A 27504-nucleotide genomic window follows, 5' to 3' on the forward strand; every position below is an offset into this window, starting at 1 on the left:
TAATGGGCTTCCCTCAATGGAAAGCTACAAAGAATGTGACACAATAACTTCTTCCTTTATTTTCCCTGAACACTGCTGATGGCAAGGAGCAAGGGTTTATCTGGCCAAAAGTCACATTAGTGATTTGGTCTAGGACCTCATCTCTCCCAATTCTGCTTCTACACCAACTCCATGACAAGTATGCTATACTACAGAATTTTCTATCTCTATACTTGTCCTTTTCACCCTGTTACATTCTCTCTCCTAAATCTGTCTTCCTTTCTCATTTTGTTTCTGTATCCTAGTTATCTTTCCCCTATTGTCTCTTCTCCCCTTCCCTACAATTTCTCCCTGTCCCTGTCTTCAATATCTACCTTTTACCTCATATTCCTGTTTTTTTTTTCTGGAAAGGAACTTAGGATTATCTAATACAACTCCTTGATTTTATAGATGAGGAGAGTCAGACTTAAAGTCACATAAGGAGTTGATGGTAAAAGCAGAACTAGAAATCAGTTGTCCTGACTCTCAATAACCCTCTTCTCTCTCTCTCTGTCTCTGTCTCTCTCTCTGTCTGTCTCTCTATCTGTCTGTCTGTCTGTCTGTCTCTCTCTCTTCTTTGCTCTCTCCCTCCCCCTCTCTCCTGTTTCCCCATGTATTCCATATCCCCATGGCACTGTCTCCTCATCCTTTCTTCTTCATCTCTACTCCCTACATCTCTTGACCTCTGACTCTGTCTCCTGTTATATTTTATTTTATTTTTGTATCTGTCGCTGCCCTTTCCACTCAGTCCCTCTGGATCTTAATATCTCAGTTTCACAATCTTTCTCAGTTTCAGTCTTTTGACTTCTCTTTGTTTCAGTCTCTCTAATTCAATCGCTGTTTGCCTCTCCTGATCTTCCTTTTGGTGACCCTGTCTTACCATCAATCTTTATCTGCCTATGGTTCTCTCTTTGCTTTCTACTTCACCCTTTCAAATGGTACATAACTGGTGTGTGGAGAAGAAGGGTGATGTACAAGAGTACAAGAGTCACCAACCATCAAAGCTAGCCATGTCCTCACAGATAGTGGTTCAGAACCATGGACAGCAGCATGCAAAGTCTTGCTGGTTAAAAGTATAACAGAGTCCTTCTGAGGAATTCACAGAGAGAAAACAAAGCCATTCCCTTTAAGAATGTCCAGTTTTTTATTCGACACTGGAGGAGAAAGGAGGAGAAAATAGCCCTGGCCCTCAAGAAGTTTGCAGTCTAAATGGAGAGGCAAAAGTCATATGTGGAACAGTTACAAAGTAAGATAAGGTGGTGTACAAAGTTGTGTTGTAATGGAAAGAGCACTGGATTTGGCAACAAAAAAACCTGAATTTGAATCTTGGTTCTTTTGAGCTTCAATCTCCTAATCTATAAATGGAGATATAGCCCTCACAGTGTTATTGTAAACATAAAGTGAGATAACGTAATTACCATGCTTTCTACATTATAAATCATGATATAAATGTCAGCTATCATCATCATTATCCTTATCCTAATGCTGCAGAACTTTCAAAAAGAGAAAAAACACTGTGGGCTGGTCTACCCATGGAGGCTTCAGGGAGGATATAGACTTTTAGTTGAACCTTGAAGAAAAGTAGGTTTTAGATAGGTACAGTAGGATTGATCCAGGGTGGCCAATGAGGGGAAATAACATGTGCACAGATCCAGAGGAAGGAATGAGCATGGATATACTAGAGATGACAAGAAGACTGGTCTGGATTCAGTGGAGGACACATGTTAGGAAGGAGAAGAAAAGTAGCTTAGTTCATTGTGCTTAAACCCCCTCATAGATCTTGAAATTGACAATCTTATCTGGCTGATAGTGGCATTTTAAAAATAGATTTCTAGTGCCTCTACCCAATTAAGGAAAAAGCAAGAAAAGTTATGTTTAAGTCAATGCAGAGAATCCAGGGAATAGACAAAGAAATCTCTTGCCTCCATTGGCCTAGGATAATACTAAGTATCTGGGAGGTCTCCATATGGAGCAGATGACTTTGAGAAATAATATCACCCCATCATCTATGTTTCTTCTCTGCCATCTTTTGTTTTCAGCCAAGGTGGGGCTTGCAAGGTGCAGCAGGTACCTATAAGCCACACAGACAGTGGCGCTGTTTGGGGATCTCATTTAAAGGGAGAGATTAAAATCTGAAATCTTAATAGGTAAGACTCCTCCTAGCTTTCATCCTCTGTTCCTTTCTCCCCCACTCCATATCCCCCTCCCTCAAAAAAGGAAAACATTCTGTGAAATTGAAAAATGGTGTTCAGTGGAGGGTTTAAAGACATTTTGAATTTAAAATATATTTTAAAGGTCATTTTCAGCAGTAATTATGTTATAATGGTAGAGCTTTTAGCAAAAGCATAGTCCCAGAGTAATATCTGACCAAATGGAAAGTGGCAGTAGCCTCAGTCTCCTTTGGCACAGTGAGGGGGGTGACACATAGGGTCAGGCCATTTGGAGAATTCAATTCAATTCAGCCTGTATATACTTAATCCCTCCTCTGACCCAGCCCTATTCTAGGAGTTATATTTTCCCTCCTTTCTAAGAGTATAAGCTTGATTAGATTAGAGACCCTTTCTTATTTATCTCAGTAGTTTTTTAATCACCTAGCACATAGTAGGTGCTCAATAAATTATGTGTTGAGTGAATAAATTAAATAATAGGAAGCACATAGTCCCTGCCCTTAAGGATCTCATGGTGTAGTTGAAGATATAAAATTTACATAGACAAGAAAATTATGAGATAGCATATGATGGGGGGTGTGTGCAACAATGGTTCAAGTTAGGTTCAATCCTGCTAAAGCATGGAATTCAACTCTATTCAGCAAACATTTCTTCAACACCTACTATGTGCAAAGTACCTGTGTTCAGTTATAAATGCTGTAGAAGATCAGAGGATGGAGGGAGATGTGTGCACTGGAGTATTCAAGGAAGTCATCAGAGGAGAGACAAGACTTGAGTAAGATTTGGATAGACTGAGAGGAAAAGGAAGGGAACTCCAGAGAAGAGAAATGCTGGGAACAAAGGCAAAAAGTTGGAAAGTAGCATAGCTTATTTTGAGGATATAGAAGAGATGTGCCTAGCAGAAACATAGGGTTCATTCTGGGGACCCTGTGATCAAGTTGTGAAGAGCCTTGAATGCCAGACTAAGGAGTTTGAACTTGATCTTGCAAGCAGTGTGCAAGCACTGGAGATTTTTAAGTAGGGAAGAAAATGATCAAAGCAATGTCTAGGGAGATTCATCTGGCAGTACAGGATAGATTGGAAGGGGGAGAGATAAGAGAAAAGGTCAGCTTGACACCTGCTGCTGCCCTCTTCTATGTCTCTCCTGGGAACTGAAGCTGGCAAGTCTAGGATAACCTTTTGTAGGATGGTCAGGTGGTTGGTTTTTGTGTGCCCAGGGTCTAGGGCTCCTGGATTTTCTGACTCCATTAATTATCTTCTCCACACACAACTCACTTATGCTTTTTTTCCTAAGTCACTGTCTGAATCTGAAAATTTCTCCCCATTCCGCTCTCCAACCATATATTCACTATCCACAGGATTTTAGAATTCGAAGGGGCCTTAGACATCATTTAGTCCAAGCTTCTCGTTTTACAGATGACACTGAGGTCTAGAGAGGTTAAGTTCCTGCCTCCTTCAAAATTCACCTTCTCCAGAAAGCCTTCCCTTATTAATCCCACTGGACTCTAATAATTTCAATTGGCTCTTCCTACCATATTCATTTGCAACACTTTGTAGGTATTTTAAAGTCATTTTCTATTTTTACATTTTCCACCCCCACCCCTGTCAGAACAGGGATCTCAAAGGGTAAGACCTGAATCTCTCCCACAAGAACAACTCTTCTCTTCCACAATACTGGGAGCTATCAGAGGCTGATTTTATCCTAGTCTGATGGAATTCATAGAGCACACACACACACACACACACACACACACACACACACACACACCCTAATCTGTGCTGAGAAGGCATACATATGAGTACCAAGTAATCCAGGAAAAAAAGGATTGCAGTGAATGTTAGACTATCTGTACCATCTGTGGTAAATCTTGCTTCTAAGTTCTTGTTACTATTGTCACCTACTCTATTCCTTTAGGGAGCCATTCTACCTTCTGCTCATAGTTCAACAGCAGTGGTTAGAAGGAAAGGCATTTATTTCTTCCCCACACCCAAACAAATGTCTCAAATGGAGCAGCTCTACTTAAGCTGGTACTTTGCATCAGTCTGAAAGGTGATGTACTTTCATTTCATTATAGAGCAATGATGAAGGAGTCACTATGGAAAAATGAGATTAATTTCCAACTCTTTGCTGTCTGAGTTGTTGGTATTGGTGTTGTTTTGCATAGTGGCACCTTCATTCTTACCTAAAATGCAGTGAACTACCAAGATATCAGATGAACACCTGTCCACCAGCAAAAAACACACACACACACTCCAAAATCACCATAAAGTGGCTTGAGGATTCTCTGTCACTTTTGGATTTCTTATTTTTTAAAATTATCTTCCCTCTTGGGTGATCTACTCTTATTTGTAATGATTGGGTCTCAGCCACATATACAGAGGCATGATTTTCTCTTTCAAAGAACAGGGGAGAGTCACCACTCATCTGCTTCACATTAAAAGAGGGATCAGAGATTAGGGGAGCAGAGAAGGGACCAGGGGATTCAAAGGCTTGATGATAATCCCTGAGTGAACTGGTATCTTTAGAGTCACATTCAGGAGAGAACAGGATTATCAGGATGTTGCTGGAACAATGGCCCCTGTGACATTTCTTGGAAATAACATTGCTCAGGAAGGTCCCAAGAAGAGCAATTCTAGTGAAAACAGAATGAATGAATTGAAGAGGGGTGATGGAGGTGATAGAATGGTGGATGAGGGCAGACTGAAACAATGGGACCACAAAGATGAAGACTGAGAGGAGGTGCAATCTTTATTACTGCAACCACCTCCCACCTGGTCCCCTTGCTGCCAAGTTCTCCATATCCAAGCCATTCTCTGTAGGTTGTCTCCAAATTAATCTTCTTAGAACTGATTTCATCATGCCATGAATTCCCTTATTCAATGGTTCTCTCTGTCTCTGTTGTATCAAATGCAAAAGCTAGCACTTAAAATATAGGAATAAGATCTGGACCCATGATTTCACTGATATAGAGAAGTTTCCAATAAGAAAACCCCCTCTTCCACAGCAGGTTGGAAGCTTTTCTTCATCTTACAATCTTATAGAGTTAAGTGACTTGCCCAGGGTCATAAAATCAATCTATGTCAAAAGCAGGATTTAAATCCAAGCTTCATGTTTCTGAGGTCAGCTGTCTATCAACTATGTTACACTGCCTCTAGAATATAAAGCAATTCATTACATAACTATCTTCTAATGATCTTTATTTTGCTTTGTATGTGGCAAGCCTCTCTTCCCAAGAGTTATAAGCTCCTGGATGGTATAGTCTGGTTCTCATTCTTCCTTATATGCACAGAACTGAATGCATGGTAATATTTCTCAATCACTCAAGAAAGATGTGATGTGATGTTATTTTTATCAGTTTCTCTCAACAATTCCCTACCTTCACCACCAGCTCTATACACATACCAAAGCTTTGAGAGATAATTGGCGGGAGGGGAGGGCAGCTAGGTGTGGAAGTAAATAGAGCACCAGCCCTGAAGTCAGGAGGACCTGAGTTCAAATCCAGCCTCAGACACTTAACACTTACTAGCTGTGTGACCTTGGGCAAGGCACCTAACCCCAATTGCCCTGCCTTCCCCCCTCCAAAAAGACTAGAAAATAAAAAGATTTTTTTTCCAAGTCAAATAAAGTAGTCAGACTTCAGGTAGATTTCAATTAATCAATCAGTTAATAAATATTTATTGTGCAGCTACTAAGTTTATGACCATGGGCTAGACTCTGTACTTAACCCTAGGAGAAGACCCAGGCTGGGAACAAAAACAATCTGAGTAAGGATTTAGAGATATTTTGATTGAGGATGGCAGCCTGATAGGTCATTTGAGAGAATGGCAATATAATGAGGGCTCTTGGCCTTCCCTAAATGATCCCTCAGTATGCTTATCTAAGCCCAGGGATCAAAGACTTAAGGGACATCTGGGGCTATTCTGGAAGGCATTTCTGATGGGTTGATATCCCATTCTTCCTCATTTCACTCCTGAAAGGGTCCCAAAGCCAGAGAGATATAAAACAAGTTGCCAAACAGCCCTACCTAGTCACCCCTTTTCTTATGAAGCTACAATCTCCCAGAGGCTTGGCAACAGCAAGCAAAAGGCACTGAGGATGTGGGAGGAGGTGTCTAGAGATAGGAAATAAAAAAAAAACACATACACACATACGATGATGTATAGTAACAAGAGAATGCATCGTTTCCCATACTGTATCATAAATATCGTATTTATAACATTAATTAAATGCTGGAGACTTAAATCATTTATAATAGAGATGCAACCACTCAATGAACTGTTAGCAGAGTCAGCGCATTCTTGCTCGGGCAGGATTGGACAGAGAGCGATGGCTCCAGCTCCCAGCCCCACTGGTGAGAGCAGACCTCCCAGAGCTTTCTCCACAGAGCAGAAGAAGTGTTGTCACAGAACAAGAAAGCCCCTCAGTCATCCTCCTGCCTCTGGGAGGGCCGCCACTCAGAGAGCCCTGCTTCAGAAAAATGTCCCCTCCCTTTACCCCTTCTTCACCTCCCAGTCAGTCAATTAAAAAGCATTAAGCAAATTCCTACCCTCCACTATCTGCTCTGCCCTATGCTGAACAGTGCAAGGAAATGGATAGGAATAGAAGGCAGTGTGATTGGAGGACCAAAAGTCACATACCTGGGAGTATTGGAGAACAAGGCCATCTATTGGCAAGTCTTAGGGGGCAGCTAGGTGGTGCAGTGGATGGGAGGCCCCACCTGGAATCAATAAGACTCATCTTCCTGAGTTCAAATCTGGCATCAGACACTAGTTTTGCAACCCTGGGCAAGTCACTGACCCCTATTTGCCTCAGTTTCCTCAATCTATTAAATGAGTTAGAGAAGGAAATGACAAGCCACTCCAGTATCTTTACCAAGAAAACTCCAGATGGGTTCACAAAGAGTTGGGCGTGACCAAAACAACCTAAGAACAACAATTTTATATATTACTGTTTGTGTGATGTTATGAACCTACAATATGTTCAGTGTCTGTTTCTCACATTAATGAAGTCATGCTAACATAGAGGTCTAATTGTGACCATGGCTGTTAATAGAGAGGAGTGCCAGCTTTGAACAACGGAGGGGCTGCATGAGCTCCTCTGTATAGGATCATAGATTCAGAGTTCAGAAGGACCTTTGAGGCCATCAGAGCCAAACTCCTCATTTTACAGAAGATGGACTGAAGTACAGAGAGAGGTTGAATGACTTGCCCAGGGTAACTGGGATAATAAATGTATTTAAGACAGAATTCAAACTCATGGCTTCCTGACTCCAAGTCCAGCACTCTATCCACCCACTGTGCTTGCTATAGATCCATGTGTGTTCTTTGTTGCTAGAGAGCAGATAAGAGTTGCTCCTACCCTTTCCTCAGGAGAATCCAGAAGTTCTGGGGTACAGAAGGAATAGCAGTTTAAAGGAAAACCCAAGAGATAAGGACAGTGCCCAAAAAGGAACATTTACATTTTAGGGCAAACCTTTTTTGAAGATGCCAGCAGAGGGTCAGGGACCTCAGTCTAGAGCAGGAGGTCCCAGTCTTGTGTCATGAACCCCCCTTCGGCAGCCTAGTAAATCTATGGATCCTTTCTCAGAATAGCATTGAAAACACATAAAAATAAAATACTTAGGACGATGAAAGATTCTGATTATATTGAAACAATGATACATTTTCACCATCCAAATTCACAGATCCCTTGAAATCTATCCACAGACCCCGAGTTAAGACTCAGAACAGAAGCCAGGGAATCAGAAAGAAAATTCAGATTTTTCTAGGACTTAGAAAATAAAGAAAAATCTGAAAATTAGTCAATTAAGAGAAGAAGGTACTGGAGGTTTCTCCTGGGGCAAGACTGAAGCTTTTTGGAGCTTGGGGCCAAGTCCCAATGCCAGGTAGATAGCAAATGAGCTATTATTGATTACCTTTCTCACTAAGAACACAACAACAATAATGACAACAGCAACAACAATAATATTCCCCAAAACATTAAACATAAAAAACAATAAGTGAATTGTTCCAGAACCATTTATATCCAAACTTTATCAAATATGAGAGTAATGAGAATGAGAAAAAAAAACTGGAATTTATATAACATGTTAAGGTTTTCAAAATACTTTATATGTAATATCTCTTTTGATCCTCTATCTGTGTGGTAGATATTAAAGGGATTATTATCCCCATTTTACAGGTGAGGGAATGTTGTTTGAGAGGGGGCAAAGTGGCCAGCCCCAGGACCACACAGCTAGTAAATGTTGGCCAGATTCAAACAAGCCTACCATTCTATTCACTCTGCTAGTTAAACCAGATTAGAGATGCCTTAAGAGATATTCCCAGGCTCAGTAATTCTCAATCCGGTGTCTTGTGGTCAGCAGTAGGTAGCAAACATTTATTAAGTGCTTTCTTCGGGCAAGGCACTGTGCCAAGTTCTGGGGACACAAAGAAAGGCACATAGTAGGTGCTTCATAGATAAACTTTCTTCCTTTAAATGCTAGTGAAGTTCTTAAAAACAAACATCTCTGTCGCGGGGTGAAATAAGGGGAGAGCGCTAGTCAGACCCAGGTGGGCAGAGACGGTAGCAGCAGCGGGAGCCTGGCCTCAGCCCCTGCGGTCTGCTGGGTGAAGGGCCAGTAAGGTGAGGAGAGTAAACACCAGCTCGAGTTGGCATAGGGTCTCAGAGAGAGCTGAGAGAACGTGCCCTTCTCCTTCTGCCTGGGGTCCTGTTATATCCCACACGCCTCTCTCAGGGCCAGAGTGTTCAGGATCTGGTGGGGAGGAAAGACAGAAGGAAGGAAAGAGGCAAGCAGGAGAAAGGAGGGGAGGGAGATGAGGCTGGGACTGTGATTCAGGCCTGGCCAGGTTCCAGAAATCTCTGTGCAATCAACCAAAGAAACACATTTGAGAAAACAGAATTGTAAAAGTAACTTTGAAGACTCTGTTGCCATGGGAACAGATCTGTAAATACTTAACTGCAAACATTAAGTGACATGCAGCGCGATTCCGGCCTGCACAGGGAAGGGATGGTAAATTTCACCCACTCTTTAAATAATCAACTCTGATGTTTTCTCTGCCTCTCTCGGCCTGCTCCCTCCTCCTCCCTTATTCCTACTCCTTCTCCTTCCCACTCTGTCCTTGCTCCCACTCCATTTTATCTCCCTCACCCTTCTCCCAGCGCCCTGCCTTCAGGCTCCCTCCTGTTCCCAGATCCCTCCTCTTTGTTCTCCAACACTCTGAAACCCTCCTGGTGTCACAGAGAAGAAGGAGCCTGGACCCTGAGGGCCTTTGTCACTCCTGGGCCCAGATGGAGGCGGGGGGGAGACAGAGGAAGGTCCCAATTTGATAGGGAAGATGCCTCTCCCCATCTCAGCCTCTAATCTGATGAGGGAGAGACATAGGGTGGCTACTTTGGAAGGGATGGAAGGGAAAATCCCACTAGTGAAGCCCTGGCCTCTTGGACAGAGAGCAAGGTGATGAATTGTGCCCATGCTCCCGGCAGGAGTGTTCTGCATGAAATCTTTCATCTTCTCATGTTAGCACCCCTTCTGCAGGATTAGAATCGAACTCCTCTGGGGGTAAATAATCATCATCTAGGCTGGGGAAGGGGAAAAGTGGGGTGTGGGAACCATTTGCAGGTCCTGGGGAAAGGGCTCAAGTGCTAAGGTAAGAGGCTAAAATCAAGGTGATGAATTTGGGGAGGTGGTGGGGAGAGGTAGGACAGAGGGGGTGAGTCATTATCAGAACACCCCTGCATCAGATTGATGCCCATAGGACCAAGGGCCAGGATGCAATCAATCCAAAGTAGAGTGCCAGGACAAGGCAAAGGATACCTAAAAAGTAAACAGCCATGGTTTAGGGGGCAGAGTCCAAATGACTGGTTGTAGCTCATCTCCATGAGCCAGGGCTAGAGAAGGAGGGAGGAACTCACAAAGAAGTCAGTTCCCAAGGAAGGTAAACCACACTCCAGGCAAGGGGTCGCAGCATCTCTCTAAGGAGTGTTGAGGGATAAGACGGAGGGCTCATTGTATCCAGCAGATAGGTGAGGGGACTTATCTTGTGACAATAATTCTCCCTAAACTCTTTAAGAGACAGAAAATGCCTTGAACTCCAGAAAGAACACGAAGATCCAGGCTACCTGGGCTCCCATCTCTGCTCTGACTAATTAGCTGTGTGATTTGGGGGAAAGCCTTTCCCCTCTCTAGGCTTCAATGGCCCCATCTGTAAAATGAGGGTTTTCGACAAGGTGCCTTCTAGGTCTTAGAAGCCTGTCTCAGAATCCTTCTGGCTATAATATTTTCGTATAAGGGTACTCTGGGAAGAGCACTGGATTTGAAATCAGATGACCCTAGACAGAACTGTATAACAGAAAGAATGCTAGACTTGAAATAAGAAAGACTCAAGTTCAAATCCTGCCCACCTTGGACATTTAGTAGCTGTGTGACCCTGCACAAGTCACTTGAGTGACTTCCCCAAATATCTGTGTGAGCCTCAATTTCCTCATTTGTAGAAAATGGGATTAGGTGGCAGCTTTGGTCCCTCCCATCTCTAAATGATGATTCTGTCACTTGGATTCAAGTCCTAGCTAGCTCTGCTCTGTACTACATGCATGATGTTAGTCAAGTCATTCAAGAAGTCCAGACTTCATTTTTCTGGAGGACCTCTCACGCCCCTCCCAGCTCTAAAGCTGAGAGCATGTTATCTTGGGATTTGTTCTGCAGGGCTCTGTAATAAACTAGGAAAAGGCAGGTCCAGGAGGGCCCTCCAGTGTGTTTCCAGAGTGGTTAAGTAAGCAAAGCATGCCCCCTGCTGGATTTTCCAAATGGTGGCTTCAATTGTCTGAACTCCTGACAGATAGAAGGGGGCAAGGCATATCCCAGGGCTAGCAGCGGACACTGTGGTACCCAGCCACGTGGCATTCTTTCACAGAGAGGCTATGAAGGATGCCTCTTTCCTTGGCATCCCGTGGAGACAGAACTCAGGGAGCCCTCTAGAAACACCCTGAAAAGGGGATGACAGTGTGGCATGACAGAGAAAGCACTGCATTTACACTCAGAAGACCCGGGTTTGAGTCTTGGATCTTTTACTTCCTTCCTGTGCCACCTTCGGCAAGTCACCACATCTCTGGGCCTCAGTTTCCTCAACTGTAAAAGGAGAGATATGGGCTAGACAAGTCAAGGAAAGAATAAATGAGTGAAAGAATGAATGAATGAGTGAATGAATGAATGAAATGTTAAGTACTCTCTTGAGTCACCTGGTGGCACAGTGGATAAAGTGCTGGTCCTGGAATCATTAAGTCCTGAGTTCAAATCCAGTACTAGCTGTGTGACTGGGAAGTCACTTAGCCTCTATTTGTTTCAGTTTCTTCAACTATAAAATTGGGAAAATAATGACCTCCCAACCTACCAGAGTTGTGAGAATCAAATAAAATAATATTTGTGTAAAAAAAAAAAGCATTTAGTACAGTTCTTGGCACACAGAAGCTGTGTAAATGCTTATTCACTCCCCCAAATATGTACTAAGAATTTTACTACGTGTGGGGGTACAAGCATGAAAATGAATAAACTCACTGCCCTCAAAGAGCGTACATGCTAATAGGGGGCATATCTGTATCACTCTATCTACAGACAGATCGATACAGATATATAGATAGGGAAGTGGTGGCAAGGGATGAAGTCTTTTGGTGTAGAAGTTGAATGGGATGTAGACTGGCACACTCTTTCCAGTTCCAATGACAATATTGACTCTATTATAGCTCCCAAACTGGAAAGTGGATGGAGAGGGGGGAGGAGAAGAGATGAGAGCAGAGCAGATACTTGGAGAGGGCACCTGGGGAGTCAAAGGGCAGCATGGCTAGAGCCACTGACCCATCAGGGCAGTGACACCCCAGGGCAGGAAATCAAATTGGGAAGACAAAACTCATAAACAAGAAATGGAGATAGTCTCCAAAGTCCCTTCCAGCTCTCAAATCAGTGACCTATAATCTGGTTCTCCTTTTTAGGTGGCAGCAGAAAAAGTGTCAAACTTGGAGTCAGGAAGACCCAAGTTCAAATCCTGCCTTAGACACTTCCTAGCTATATAATACTCACTGACTTTACAAGGTTAATGTGAGGATAAAATTAATGTATGAAAAGAGTTGGGGGCAGCTAGGTGGCTTAGTGAACAGAACACCAGCCCTGGAGTCAAGAGGACTTGAGTTCAAATCCGACTTCAGACACTTAACACTTATCAGCCATGTGACCTTGGGCAAGTCACTTAACCCCAATAGCCCCCCAAAAAGCAAAAAAGAAAAAAATTTTTAAAAGAAAAAAGAAAAGAGTTTTGCCAACCTTAAAGTGCACATATAAAAGTTGATATTATTATTAATATTATCATCATTATCTGGTCTGAAATGGAGGCACAAGGCTCTTCTCTCTAGCCAAGAGATCAGCCTTTACATGTTGGTCTGAGTAGACTGATAAAGGCAGCTTTGGGAGGTTGTTTTCTATACTGTTCATGGTGATTCATGTGAGGACACCCCCATGGAATATCAACTGAGGCAAAGTGGGGTAGGGAAGGGTTGGGGGAGAATATTCTGCTTCCTGTTCATGAGTCATATCTTCCCAATTTGATCATGAACTTCTCCAGGCCAGAGACTGTCTCTTCCCTTGCTCTCTCCCTTCACAGGGCTCAATAAATGCTTGCTGATGGATCAGTCATTCTTTATCCATATACATATGTGAGATAGTATTTACTGCAATATACTTGGCATCATGTAACCATATTCCTTGGTATGTCTGTTTGTCTTTGTGTGTGTGTGTGTGTCCTAAAAAGGATGGTGAGGATGGGGTTAGTAAGGGAGGTCCACATCAGCGTGGATCAGAAGCAGACTTGTCCTTGTGTATGACTTGGTGGTGAAATCCCAGGAAAGGTGGTCGGGATTGTCTCCACCCTCCTAGGTCACATGCTTAGAATCCTAATCCCTTCTGTACAGTCCCTTTTATACTGCTTATGGAATTCAAGTACCTACAAATAAAAGGTGCCCCTCTAAGAGAACTCAATAGGGCCTGAGCCCATAAAGAACAACAGGTTAAAGGAAACCCTAGGGGTTTGGGCAGGAATAGGAAGGCAGCCCCAGAAAGAGATACTAAAGATCAAGAGACCTTTTTTTGAAGGTGAGACAGCTCATTTTCCCCTCAGATGAACCAGAGAGAATCTTAACTTGTCAGGGAAGTTGGACCAGAAAAACCTGGACCAAAAATGGACTGGCCTTACAGATTAAAAATAGACTTCTAGATGTGAGGGGTTTCTAAATGTGGTAGGATTCCTGAGCGGAGCACAGCTGGCCTCTCTTTAGCCCTATGTCAATGCCCTGAATTGAGGCTGGGCCTGCTCACTGATCAGGCCAGGGTCCAAGGAGCTTTTGCTATATGAAGACATTGGACCTGGAAAGATCTGGCTACTAAAAACTCATTCCAAGGAAGAGGCAATAAGAGCAAAGGAGAAGCACTGTCCACAAGGCCAGAATCTTGGGGAGAGAGGGGTAAAATAAGCAGGAATAAGCAGCCTTTCAAAAACTTAGAATATCAGATAGATTTGGACTCTGAGGCCTCCTTCTGCTTGCTGTACCCATCCGCTACCCAGAGGCCCAGTCAGTTCTGGGAAATGAGATATCCATCAGTCCCATATTTCCTATCACATAACAATACCACAGTTAAGTGGTACAGTGGACAAAGTACCAGCCCTGGAATCAGGAAAACTCCTCTTCCTGAGTTCAAATCCAACTTCAGAAACTCACTAGCTGTGTGACCCTAGGCAAGTCACTTAACCCTGTTGGCCTCAGTTTCTTCATCTGTAAAATGAACTGGAGAAAGAAATGACAAACCACTCCAGTATCTTTGCCAAGAGAACCCCAAATGGGGTCACTATGAGTCAGACATGACTGAAAAATGGTTGAACAAAATGATACTAGCAGTTAAACAAACCCAGATGCCTTGAATCTAATCTGACTAGTCTTCACTGAGCACCTACTGTGTGCCTAGCCCTTTTCTGGATGCTAGAGGTGAGTGAGACAGAAGACTGGCTCCTGTCCACAACAAATTCCCAGTCTAGTTAGGGGAATGTTTGGCATTTACAAAACAATCACAGAATAGTTTTGGTGAGATGTTGGTGGTCTATAGAACCACTCAAGAGAAAAATCCCAAATGTCATGAGTAGGACTAAAACTGGGGCTGAGGCTGAAAGTTCTCTTATCATTATCCTTTATAGCTCAAGACAATTTGGACATAACTATCCTCCACCTTTCCAGATCATGCCCATCCTTCAAGAACTAGCTCAGGCCCTACCTGCTTCATGAATCTTCCCTGGTAATTCCTTTCTGCACTGATATCTTCATTCTCTCACCACCCGTGGTCCACATGGTCTAAAGTGTACCATCCAGACCCTTATTATTCTCCAAATTGTTCTCTAATTCTTTTGTTTTTGTGAATCCTGCCTCTCTAGCTAGACTGTGAGCCCCCTGAGGGCAGGAACCACATCTTCTCTTTTGTTCTTCCTAGCCAAGCCCAGCACAGAGCTTGACACACAGAAGATCTTTAATACATGCTTCCTAGATTGATTTGAATTAGCAGCACAAACCCTGCTAACTAAGGCCATTCCAATAGATTATTGTGAGGGCAAAAATTTCTGTGTAACTGGACAAAATTTCTTAAATGCTACCAAAACATAACAGATCTCATTCTTGAACATGTCCTATTCATGTATTGAAAGCTCCTCAGATGTATTAGGCTTCTAGGTGTTGCAGATGCATTGGATGCTAGCTTTTAAAATGAGAAGACTTGAGCTCAAATCCTGACTTGGACACTCATTAGCTGTGGAAAGGGACCTGAGGTCCCTTCTGATGGTAAGAACCCATGGTGCTGTGTCTCCTCAGTGCCTGGATGCTAGTAGGCACTCAATAAATGCCTGTTAAATATTGAACCATAACATTCCAGAGGGCCAGAGCTGAAAGGGGCCGTAGTAGTCACCTAATCCAACCCCCTTATTTGACAGAGGTGGAGACTGAGGCCCGGAGAGCGGAAGAAGCTTGCCTAAGGTCACATAGTTATCTGGGTCTCAGGATTGTTAAATCTAAAGCCCAGGTCTTTCAAATGCTCAGTGAAAGCATTATACTTACTGATGAGTACAACATCTATCTTGTTTCCCAGGGTTTGTGGGTGTCTAATTCTGATTCTTGCCCAGTGCATCTTGGACGTTATCCTGAATGTCCCGAGGCTTGTACTTCATGTGATTTGTTACTCTATTACGAACAAAAGACCAGGCTTTTGTTCCAATCCACACCTCAACTCCAGCACACAGGAATGTACACAGGAAGTGTCAACCAAGGTTTATTGTTGATGACCATAACACTCTTGATGCTAGTGAGGATTTGGGGGCAACAGGAAGAGAAGGGAAAGGAAGGGAATAAGCAATTATATAATTTATATAATATCTATTATATGCCAAGCACTAAGTACTTTTCACAAATATCATCTCATGTGATCCTTACAACAACCAGGAGAGGTAGGTACTGTTATTATCCCCATTTTACAATTGAGGAAACTGAGGCTGACAAAGGTTGAGTGACTTGCCCAGTGTCACACAGCTAACTAAGCATCTGAGGCTGGATTTGAACTTAGATCTTCCTGACCCCAGGCCTAGCATTCTATCTATAGGGCACCACAAGCTGCCTGTGTCATGCACCACTTATTGGGAGACTCCAGTTCTGGGTAGAACACTTTTCATGGCGGCCTAATAGGTATGCAGACTTAGAGCTAAGAACAACCACAAATGCCATCCAGTCAGACCCCCTCATTTTATAGACTTAGGAACTGAAACTAAGGGATTCCAAGGTCACACAAGGCAGCATGGGGAAGAGCTGGGTGCAGTGGGCACAGGACACTGGACTTGGGCTGAGGGTGACCTGATCTGGGTTCAAATCCCCCTTCAGCCTTCAGGAATGCCTGGAATTCCAGGCTGAATCCCCCTAGCTGCATGACCTGAGCAAGGCACCAAACTTCTCTGTCCTTCAGGTTCCTCACCTATAAGATGAAGGGGATGGGCCAGTGACCTCTAAAAAGCCTTCTCACTCTAAAATCTATGATCTTCTAACTTCAGATTTGAATCCTCTTCCATCATACCAAGCATGATACATACTCTTTGCAAGTCCCAATCTCCAGGAGCTAAAATTCCAAAGGGAAAAAATCTGGTCTTCTATTACAGATACAAATCTCAAGAGTCAGAGGGGTTGGAGGGAAGGAAAAGCTGTGGGATAACTTTTTTCCCCTAGGGATGTTCTCCTCCAGAAAAGAGAAGGGAAGGGGGGGCGGGAAACCCTACCTTTTTCCATTGAATATTTCCATTTTTTCCCAGGCTTTTACATCTCCAAATATACCAAACTTGGTTATTTTATGTGCAAATCAAGTTATATAACACATAGTATGTTCATAAGCTAGCAAAGTAACTAGATCTGTGAAGAGTGATAAAAATAAACATCTCACATACTTCAATTTTATCCACAATTTCATTTTTAAAGGAATTTTTTTCTGTTTTTCCATTTTCTGATTAGAATTTCTGGGAATTTTATACTTCTAGCCTAGGATTAGCCCAGCAAAATTAAGAGGGTTTTTGCCCCATTCCTACAGCTGCCCAGAACCCCCACTGAGGCTCTACCCAAACTTATCCTCCCCAAGTAGAGTTTAAAGTTCTAGAATTACTCTTCCCTCTTCCCTTCCATCATCAAAATTCCCATTCACTCTGGGCACAGCTCTCACTTAGCTGGCATAGAAAAAAGCAACCTGGTAAATGAATCTACTTAAGTATTCGTGGTTGATAATATCTTAATGGTATGCTTCCCCGAGGAATTTACATTTTAAGAAAGGAGCCCAAATGACAATTCATACAACTAAAGAATGAAGCACAAATGGAGTATTCAAGGCACCTTAGTGGGATGGAGGGGAGAAGAAAGAGGCATATGACCTTGGCTCTGGAGTGACGAAGATCTGGACTAAAATCCTAGCTATCTCCTACTTACTATTTGTGTGACATTGGGAATATCTTCCCAGTGCCTCTTTTCCTCATCTGTAAAATGAGAGAGTCGAACAAGATGGTCTTTATGGTTCCTTACAGCTCTGATGATTTCAGGGACCTACCTGGTGGTCTTCACTGTCCCATCAATGGCTGACTATTCTGATTATATGAATAAGAGAAAGAGATATTTTGAATTCTATATCTCCACCCCCTTTGTCTTTACCTTCTTCTTTGCATTTGCCCATTTCTCTCTCCTTTCTCAGCTCCCTCTTCCTGCTGCTTTCTCATTCACTGATTCTTATTTCAGGCTAATGCCCACTGGAACAAATTGTTCTTGGTGAGTTCCTGAATCTTTGATCCTGTTTAGGAAAGGCACATAAGGCTATTAGGAACACTGGAGGAGGCAAGGGAATTAATATAGAGGGGAAAGATAGATCATGCAGTGGATCAGGTCTTCTCCTTCACTGAATGTGAAAGATCCTAAGAGATCTCAGAGCTTCAATCTACACTTGACCAAGAATCCCATTTACAACAAAACTAACAATTCATTAGAGGGATTTTATGTAGTACAGTAGAGAGGGCACTGGACATTAAAGACATTAGACCTGAGTTCAAATCCCAGCTATAACACATGTGACCTTGGGAAAAATCATTTAACCTTTGTGGGCCCCCAGTTTCCTCATCTACAAAAATAAAGGATCAAGCTTACATCTTTTCCAGATCTCAATCTATAAATCTCTTAAGGTACCTCAGAGGACCTCATCTGGTTTGATGAGTCCCTCTCCTGTGTTCCCTCCATCCAGTTAGCTCATTCATCATTCACTAGACATTTGCCACCTACTCAGTCTGTGCTATGCTGGATTGTAGAGGAGAGGGGACAAAGGGAAATTATTATCTTTGCCTGTTGGGGAGCTCCCAGTCTAGTTGAGAAGAGAAGATGAATACCGCTAAAACAATTTGAGACAAGTACAGGACAGTATGTGATTAAGAACAAAGTTGTATGGGTTACAGGCTGTTGTAAGAAGAAGAGGACAGTGTAATCTGAAGGAGGTGGACTTGAAAGGGATCCTAAATGATGACCAGGATTTGTAACATAGGACTTTAGAGCTGAGCTGGACCTTAATCTGGTCCAACACTCTCATTTTGTCAATGAGGAAACAGGCCCAGAGACTTTAAGTGACTTACTCAAGTTGGGTAATGGCCAAAGTGGGACCAAAACCTAGGTATTCTGATGCACAGCCCCTTGGTCTTTCTATTACATCATAACTGAACCAAGGTGGGGGGAGGGAAAATGAGATGAATAAAGATACAGAAACAAAAATGAGTATGGTGTGTACCATGAACTAGCCTGGCTAGAGTGGAAAGTCCATGTTGAAAAAAGGAGGGCAGTATAGGGTTGAAAAAGGAAGATGGGGCTTGGAGAACATTTTAACATGTGTATGGCAACTGTCATTATTATATCTCATGTTTCACAAAACTCTTTCATAGTCACTCTCTAAACCAATCCTCACACTATTCCCTTTAGGTGGGCAGAATGGGGATAAGTATCCCCATTTTAGAAAAAAACTGAGGCTCAGAGAAATTAAGTGACTTGCCCAAGGCCATCCTATATGTCAATGGCAGCATTGAAAAGAGAACCCAGACTTCCCAAACCAGTTTCCAGTACTCTATTCAATTCAACTCAACAAATATATATTAAGAACCTACAATGGACAAGGCACATTGAAGAAAATAACAGTTATAGAAAGAAGTAAAACAACATAGCCCCTGCCCTCAAAGACTGCAATTTACTTGGGTAAGGGAGGGACATAAGACACATATACAAATAAATATAATATAAGGTGGGATTAATAAAGGTAAAGACAGAGATCCAGACAAATTCTTTAGGAAAATTGGTGTTGGAGTGGGAAGAAATCCCTTTTAACTGGATCAAGGAAGGCTTCCTGGAGAAGGTGGCACCTGAACAGTCTTGAAGGATAAGGCTTCAAATAAGTAGAGATGAGGAGAAAGTGCTTTCTGAGGTCCTGAGAGTGGCCTGGATGAATGACAGAGGAGGAAAAGGGCAGGATATGATCAGAGTCCAGCTTGTCTATAGCAAAGGCTGCATGAAAGAAAACAACATAAAAATGAAGCAGAAAGGTAGGTTGGAGCCAGGTTTAGAAAGCCTTCAAGTACCAGACTGAGCTTATATTTTATCCTATAGGCAGCAGGGAAACGGTGACAAGCTTTGTCTTGGTTTATTTAGCAAGGAAGGAGCATTGTCAGACCCGTGAATGACAAAGGTGATTTTTGTAGCAATGTGAAGAATAGACTGAAGAGGGAAGAAACTAAAGGCATTGAGACCAGTTAGGAAACTTTGACCACAGTCCAAGCAAGAGGTGATGAGAACATGAATTAGTCTAGTGATAGCATGAGTAGAATGAATAAATGAGTGAAAGTGCATTTATCAAGCATTTAATACACGTGCCATGCACTGTGCTAAGCTGGGGGAAGGGGGTGGAGGCTACAAATACAGAAGGAGTAATAGTGTCTGCCCTCAAGAAACTTGCAGTCTCTAGAGACAAAATATAGAAGGGGACAAAACACATAACAGGCTAATGGTCAGTATTTTAATTTGGAAAATTACAGGGATGATAAGTAGAGTCATAGGGGAGTAGATTGACAGACTTGGTTATGGCTCCAGAACTGGAAAGGGAATAGGGCAGGATGTACATTGGACAATAGAGAGGCTGGTGAAAAAAAGAAGAAGGGTGTAAGGTAGAACATAGCTAAGGCTGTCTAGACACAGAGGGCATCGGCCCGAGGCTACAGGGACTGATACTGTCAAGAAAAGAAAAGAGGTAAACAAGAGCTAAGAAAGATTGTGGAGGAAGAATTAAAAGGATCTGGCACCTGATTGGATATAAGGAGCAAAGGAGAGGGGAGAATTAAAAGAGATACAAAATTTCAAGCCTGGGTAACTGGAAGGAAGGAAAGAACGAGCATATAGTAAGTGCCTACTGTGTGCCAGATACTATGCTAAGTGCTTCACAAACATTACCTCATTCAATCTTCAAAACAACCCTGTCATATAAGTGCTATTTTTATAATACCCATTTTATGGTTGAGGAAACTGAGGCAGACAGAGGTTAAGTGACTTTCCCAGGATCATATAGCTAAATTAAGTATATATAGCTATGTATGTCATATAGCTATAGTTAAGTGTATGAGGCCAGATTTGAACTCAAGGCTTCCTGACTCTGTCCCTAGAATTTGGTCCACTGTACCACCTAGCTGCCATGAATTAAGTGGTGCAGTGCATAAAGTTCTATGTGAGCAGATAACAGTGCTCCAACATCAAGAGGGAAGTTGGAAAGAGGGGCATATTGATGAGAAAAGGTGATGAATTCATTTTAAGATGTCTGAGGAGAGATCTAGGAGGACATGAACAGCAGACAGTTAATGATGCAAGACCAAGGCTCTTGGGAGATATTGCAGATGGATATAGAGATTTGGGAGCCATCTACACAGAAGTGATCACTGAAGCCACAGGAGTGGATGAGATCATCAAGGAGGGGAGGGCAGGGGAGGGGAGGGAGAGATAAAGAAGGAAGAAGCCAGAGGATGTAAGCTGGATGAACACCACCATTTGGGAGCTTATTGGAGAATAAGGATGAGGAAACAGGAAAAGAGCCTGAGGAGAAGCAGTCATATATCTATAGTTTATGGAGTATATATTAGTGTGTATACATACATACACACATGCATATACACCATATATAGTCTATGGAGTATATATACCATGTATCATATATGGATCATATAGGCCATGTATATGTGGAGTATATATGCCATGTATCATATATGGATTATATATTTATACCATGTACCATAAATGGATCATATATGGAGTATATATGCCATATATAATATATACCATATAGTATGGAGAATTAAATTAATGACATAAAGACAGCCCACCTCACCCCCAAACTGTGAATAGTTTGAAAAAAATGAGAATGCTAATCCTGTTTATGCTTGTGGGTTAAGTGTGTGAGGAAAGAAAGAAGTGTCTTCTTGGGTTCTGTCTGTGTCTGCTAAGAGGAAGTAATTGAAAACTTGCTAATTTCTAATATTCAATGAGTTAGCAAGTTACCAGCTAGAGGAGTGGGGTTAAGCAGGTTTCAAAGCAATGCTTTTCCAGAGAGTCATCAACCCAGGAGCTGCATGAACAGAAGCAGAACCAGGTAGGTGGGGGTGGGGCTGGGGGGCTAAGCAGGGTGACTGGTTCATCTAGATAGGAAGGAACTCGGAAGACAAGGGAACAGTCACTGTGAGATGCAGGGTAGGGGCTATGTTTATGCTCCCACCAGAGACAGTCACCAAATAACCATGCAAATACAAAAGTCTCTTGGCTGAGAGGGAAAGTGAATGTGTGTGAAGACCACCTCTTTACCTCTGATAAACCTGATTTATCAGAAAGACTCGGGTGGGAAAGAAAAATATTCAGAGGGAGTGAAAGGGGATGATGTGCACTGGAGGGAAAATGAAGGAGAAAAAACGGTGCAACCAAACTCCTCTTGGAGAGGGTGATTCTAGACATTCTGAAGAAGAAACTTCTTCAAACCCTCAAGAGGATTCACAGGCACCGGTAAGTGGGTGGAATCCTGTGACCTCCCTCACAAAGAAGAGATGTATCCCTGTAATTGCTGATTCCCTGCAGAAGGGCACACAGGTATGTAAACCTGACATGCTCATCAGGATGTGTGCTGTCTTCCCCGACTATGGATCCGTGAGGTGGTGGAGAGAATTCCCCATCACTGCCCACTTCTGCTGATGCACATTGGAACAAATGATGTCATCACAATAATTTAAAAAAAAAGAAAAGAAACTTGAACTGTATCTATAGATACTTTGAAGTTTTGATTACCAAATGAAGAGTCTGGGGGCACGGCAATGTGAAGGATGGCCTGGAGAGGGCAAATACTCTATGGTGTAGTGGAAAGACCACTAGAGCTGGAGACATGGGTTAAAGTCCTTGACCTGCCACGTGCCGAGTGGCCTTGGGCAATTCACTTCCTGTCTCTGGGCCTCAACTTCCTCATCTGTCAAATGAGGGGGTTGAATGAGATGATCTCTAAGGTCCCTTCCAGCTCTAAGATTCTGTGACTCATCTCTTCTTTCATTTGAAGGTCATGACTATGGACGTGAAAGGAGGACGAGGGAAGTAAATAGCTGGCTATATAGATGGTGTCAAAGAACAGGATTTGTTTTTCTGGATCATTGCCATGGAAACCAGAAAGGTGAGCTCCTGGCAATAACAATAATCATAATAAATAGTAATAATAATAGCTCACATTGATAGTGTTTGAAGGTTTGCAAAGCACTTTCCTCTCAACAGCAAGTATGATTGTCCCTATTTTACAGATGAGGAAACTGAGGCTCAAAAAGGTTAAATGACTTGCTCAGGGTCACGCAGCTAATAAGTATCAGAGCTGGGACTCAAATCCAGGGCTCCTGACTCTGAAAGCAATGCTCTTTCTATTACACCATGCTGCCTGTCTGGTAAGAGGCAGAGAGCACCACATGAGGACTGGAGAGGATGTGGCTGGTGCACAGCTCCAAGACCTACCCAACAAACATTAAGCAGAAATTTGAGTGGGAGGGAGAAAAAGGTCCAGACAAAACTGTAAAACTGGGTATTATACAGAAGAATATGTGTGACATAGAAAGAAGCAGCATAGCAGAGTATTGCTCAGTTCTTGGAGGAATGTAACAAAGAAGCTAGTTTGGAAATAATGTTCATGTTCTGAGATGTCTGTATATCAAGGCACAGAGTATGGGCTACAAAGTCAATAAGAAATTTTAACATAACATGGTAAGTATGAGTTCATGAGACTTGGTGTATGGAGTGTGGCAATGGGAGAATGTAAAGAGATGCCTTATTCAAAAATCAACAGATCTGATAGTCAAGATGCGAGAGGGGGTAGCACTGCATCTCAAGAAGGCATGGAAATGGATCCATCTGACACAGGGAGCATGGTTAGAGAATTTGGATAGGGATAAAAAGAGAAATGGGGGGAAAGGCCATCATTTCGAGAGTATACTGCAGACTATCAAGCCAAATAGAGGCAACTGAAGATGCTTTTCTATAAAGAGAGAGTCCCTTGGTATGGAAACTCCTCCACTGAACAGGTCAACAGCTACTGTCACTTTCAATTGCCTCATGCTCTGAAAGGTCCTAACTTGCCCACAATTGCACAGTATGTTTCAACAGCAGGACTTGAACCCAGTTCTTACTGTCTCCAGGGGTCAAGCCTTTAGCCATGATGCCAAGCTGTCTCTTTTCCAACAAAGATTATGAATCTAGTTCAGAAGCAGCCACATTAGTGGTGGGGTTTTCAAGTCTCCTGTCATCTACTAGAAGTTCCATTAGACTGAAATGGTAACTTTTTTATTTATCTTGCCAATAATTCTATCTCCAGCAAAAGCCAGTAGTGATATGGAAGGCATGGAAACTTAAGAGATTGGGGCCATGCCATTTTAGAGATCATAAGAGCTAAGAAAGGAAAGACATACCAGGCATAATCACACATGTTCCCTAAATTTGAAACAAACAGCTTTCCACAATAAAATGTAAACTTCTTGAGGGTCAGAATATGTTTGACTTTCTGTTTGTATCCCTAGCATCCAGCACAATCATTTACACTTTATTTCTTATTTTTTGGCTGGACTTCTGTTTTCATCAGTATAAGGTACTCTGGGTAAAGAAATTCTCTCTGCCAAGGCAGTCAGCATCTACTCTGCCATTATAGTCTTAGAGATAGCCTTGGATGCTAATAAGTTAAGCTACTTGCCCAAGGTCACACAACTAGGGTGAGACAGAAGTAAAACCCAAATGCAGGTCATCTCAGAGCTCTGAAGCCAGCCCCAATCCATCAACTAAGCTGCCTCTCATCTGTAATAGGTACTTAATAAATGCTTGTGGAATGAATAGTGGATAACAGATCAGTTCCATTTGAGTCTTAGAATCATACATAGACCTCAAACTAGAAGGGATGCAAAAGACACTAAATGCTTTCCATGTTCAAGGCCACAAAAATTTTAAGGTTTGTAATCCTTGTTCTCCAGGAGTTTACAAAATCAAATATATAACTGAAAAATTATGACACAAATATCATAGCTGGAACTTTCAAAAATAACTCTCTGATGACAGGGAAGAATCTCAGTAAGTCACAATATTAGATATGCAGCCATGGTTGTATTTGACTTGCCTTATCATCACACACTACTTCTTTATGGTAAATGGACCCAGTTCTTGGGGGAAGGGCAGACTAAGCCTCTTCTTCCCCCCCCCGCCCCAGAAGATAACACAATTACACCTCCAGTCTGCCTTTTCACAGGTCACAGCCTTGGCTATGACACAGAGAAAAACACCTACATAAAGAAATCTCTTTGAGAGACCTAGAAAATGCAGTGGAATCCTTCCTGAGCCCTAAGGGCTCAGGATCAAAACTGATCCTCTCTCTGCTAATAGAAATCAGCCCAAGGGTAATAGGCCCAGTCTTACAGTCCATCAGTAGTGGTCACTGTACTTTGTCTTCAAACATCTCAGTTAAAAACTCTCCCCATACAGTCATAGTGGGACTAACTACTAGTTAAACTAGTAATTGCACTTCTACCCTTATCTGTTGTGCTAACATGCAAGAGAGAGATGATTGTATAGAATATGCCAAACAGAAAGACATTTGGACTGGTTTTCTGGTGGTACCTGACCTGCACCTCACCTCAAAGGCAAAGAAAATTTCCAACTTCCAGAGTGATGGAAAGAATGCATCCCCAGAATGGGCAATAGCCTGGCAAAAGCACAAAGGCAAGAGGATACGTCATGAAATTAGGGGAATGGTTAGCAGTCCAGTTTAACTGGAGTATTGAATGTATGAAGAAGAGAGCAATGGGAGTCTCTAAAATAGAAGGGAGGGGTGGCTAGGTGGCACAGTGAATAGAGGCCCTGGAGTCAAGAGGACCTGAGTTCAAATCCAACCTCAGAAACTTAACACTTACTAGTTGTGTAACCTTGGGCAAGTCCCTTAACTGCCCTGCCCTCCCCCCCCCCCAAAAAAAAGAGAAAAAAGAGAAGGGAGAAGGTTATGTAATTGTACAGGCTGTCTTTAAAAACTCATGTTTTTAAAAAGACATACATGAAAAATGAAAGAAAAGTTCTATGACCAAAGAAATTGATTAGAACATATAAGAACAATCAGAAGCCCAGAGTGAGCTGACATGATAAGGAAAATAAAACAGGCACATACATAGATACATGCAAATACACACACAACCTTGGGTTCTAAGAAGTTAAGCTACTTGCCCAAGGTCACTCAACTAGGATGAGGCAGAAATAGAACTCAAATGCAGGTCATCTCAGAGCTCTGAAGCCAGCCCCAATCCATTAAGCTAAGCTGCCTCTCATCTGTAATAGATTGGGTACTTAATAAATGCTTGTGGAATGAATACTGGATAATCAAGTTCAGAGGCAATACACACTCATATACACACCCATATGCAGAGTAAGTTGATGAACCAGGAAGAGGAAGGTTCACTGACTGGGGCAAATGGTATAATGCTTACCAAATTAAAACAGAAGAATTGCCTGACCCCTTTTCTTCCATAGTCTTGGTCAGAGAGATGGGTGTTCAAACTAGAAATAGTAGGTCAAACACCCTAGAAAGATTTGAAGCCCAAGACAGATGGAAAGAGAAGGGAGCATCTAATTACTTTGAATATTAGACTATCCAGACCCAAGCAAATTATTACCCATAGTGCTAACTGAAAGGGAGCGATGGTGAAGTAGAGAGACCTGGAACTGATAATCAGGAGATTTAGATTCTGGTGATGGTTCTGTCACTAACTAGTTAGAGGATTTGAAGCAAGTCATTTAATCTTTCTATGCCCCACTTACTCCATCCATAAAATGAAGGGGTTGAACAAGGTAACTTTTCACATTCCTTTCAGCTCCAGCATACCAGGAACAGGCAGATATGATCACAGAGCCATTGTTGATTATCTTTGTGGGGGTAAAAAAAAAAAAAAAGAGGCCAGCGATGGACTGAAGGAAAGGGAACAATGATAGATACCAGAAACTACAAGCCAGGCAGCTAGATTTCAATCCCCAGCAAAATTCTAGAACAAGGAATTAAGCAGATGATTTGTGAACACTCAGAAAGAGAAAGCAGATCACTAGGGACCAGGACATGTTCACGAAGAGCAAGGCATTCCAAAGTCATTTCATTTCCTTTTTTTAAAATCAAGATTATTAGATTAATAAATCAGGGTATTGCCATAGATATAGTTTGTCTGGATTTGACAAAGAATCTTGTAATATCATTGTGGACAAAATAAAGAAATGTAGGGTCCAGTTTAGGTGGATTCTCAGCTGGTTGAATTAAACCCAAAGAGTGATAATGAATGTATCACTATCGACCCAGAGAGAACTCTAGTAGCAATACCACAGGGCCCTGTCCTTAGCCCTGTCCTTTTCAACATTCCTATCAATGCCTTGGATAAAGACATAGAAAACATGCTTATTGAATTTGCAGAAGACATGAAGCTAGGAGGAATGGTTAATATGATAGATGATAGGATCAAGATTCAAAATGCTCTCAACAGGCTGGAACACTGTCTGAAACCAACACAATGAAATTTAACAGGGATAAATTCAGAAGGCTGCACATAGGCTCTGCAAGGGGGAAACCCTGGCATCTACTATCACAATCTACAATCTCTGCCTCTCCTGATCTTAAATCTCCACCTTTCTAACAGCCCTCAGGTCACGCAGTTTAGTTCCAGGTGTTGAAGAAGCTGTGGCTATTGCCACTGACATGGCTAACTATGAGGGGGGTCCTTGATTCCTCTTGGGCTAAGTAGGGATTTTTATCGTACTTAATTCAGCCAAGATGAAGTTGAGGGTTATTTTTTTTAATTATTGTTAAAGGAGCTTTTCTTCATTACTAAAGAGAAAAAATAAGATAATATTAATTACATAAGATAGAATCTTATCCTAAAATCACTAAAGATTGGCTGGGTTTATGGGACACTTGCTCTTGTCCCTATTCCTCTCCTCCCCAAGAAATCCTGAGTGAAGAAACCTATCTGTAACCCAAAGATTTCTCTCCTGCCCTTCAGGCTACCTGCACCAATGCCCTGGTACCTTGACATTTCTGAAAGTCTCAGTAGTTCCTGATTCTGGCAATCTTGTGCATTCCCTGATAAATCTCTCTCTCTCTCTCTCTCTCTCTCTCTCTCTCTCTCT

General features: G+C 42.3%; 1 protein-coding gene across 10 annotated transcripts in view; it reads left to right on the top strand.

Annotated features, from left to right (window-relative positions):
* The window catches only part of CELF4 (CUGBP Elav-like family member 4), a 599657-nt gene that overhangs the window by 468902 nt on the left and 103251 nt on the right, over positions 1-27504 (top strand). For 6 of the 10 annotated variants that reach the window (XM_069075666.1, XM_069075661.1, XM_069075613.1 and 3 more), the window contains exon 4: positions 22388-22498. The exons of the other annotated variants lie outside the window; for them this stretch is intronic. In XM_069075666.1, the coding sequence (XP_068931767.1) occupies positions 22388-22498 (111 nt within the window). The remainder of the gene's footprint in view (positions 1-22387; positions 22499-27504) is intronic. 10 annotated transcript variants of the gene reach the window in all.

This window comes from Petaurus breviceps, unplaced genomic scaffold (assembly GCF_028583685.1).
Source record: "Petaurus breviceps papuanus isolate PSGF00001 unplaced genomic scaffold, PetGlider_PUasm1.0 151, whole genome shotgun sequence".
NCBI classification, from domain to species: Eukaryota; Metazoa; Chordata; class Mammalia; order Diprotodontia; family Petauridae; genus Petaurus; species Petaurus breviceps.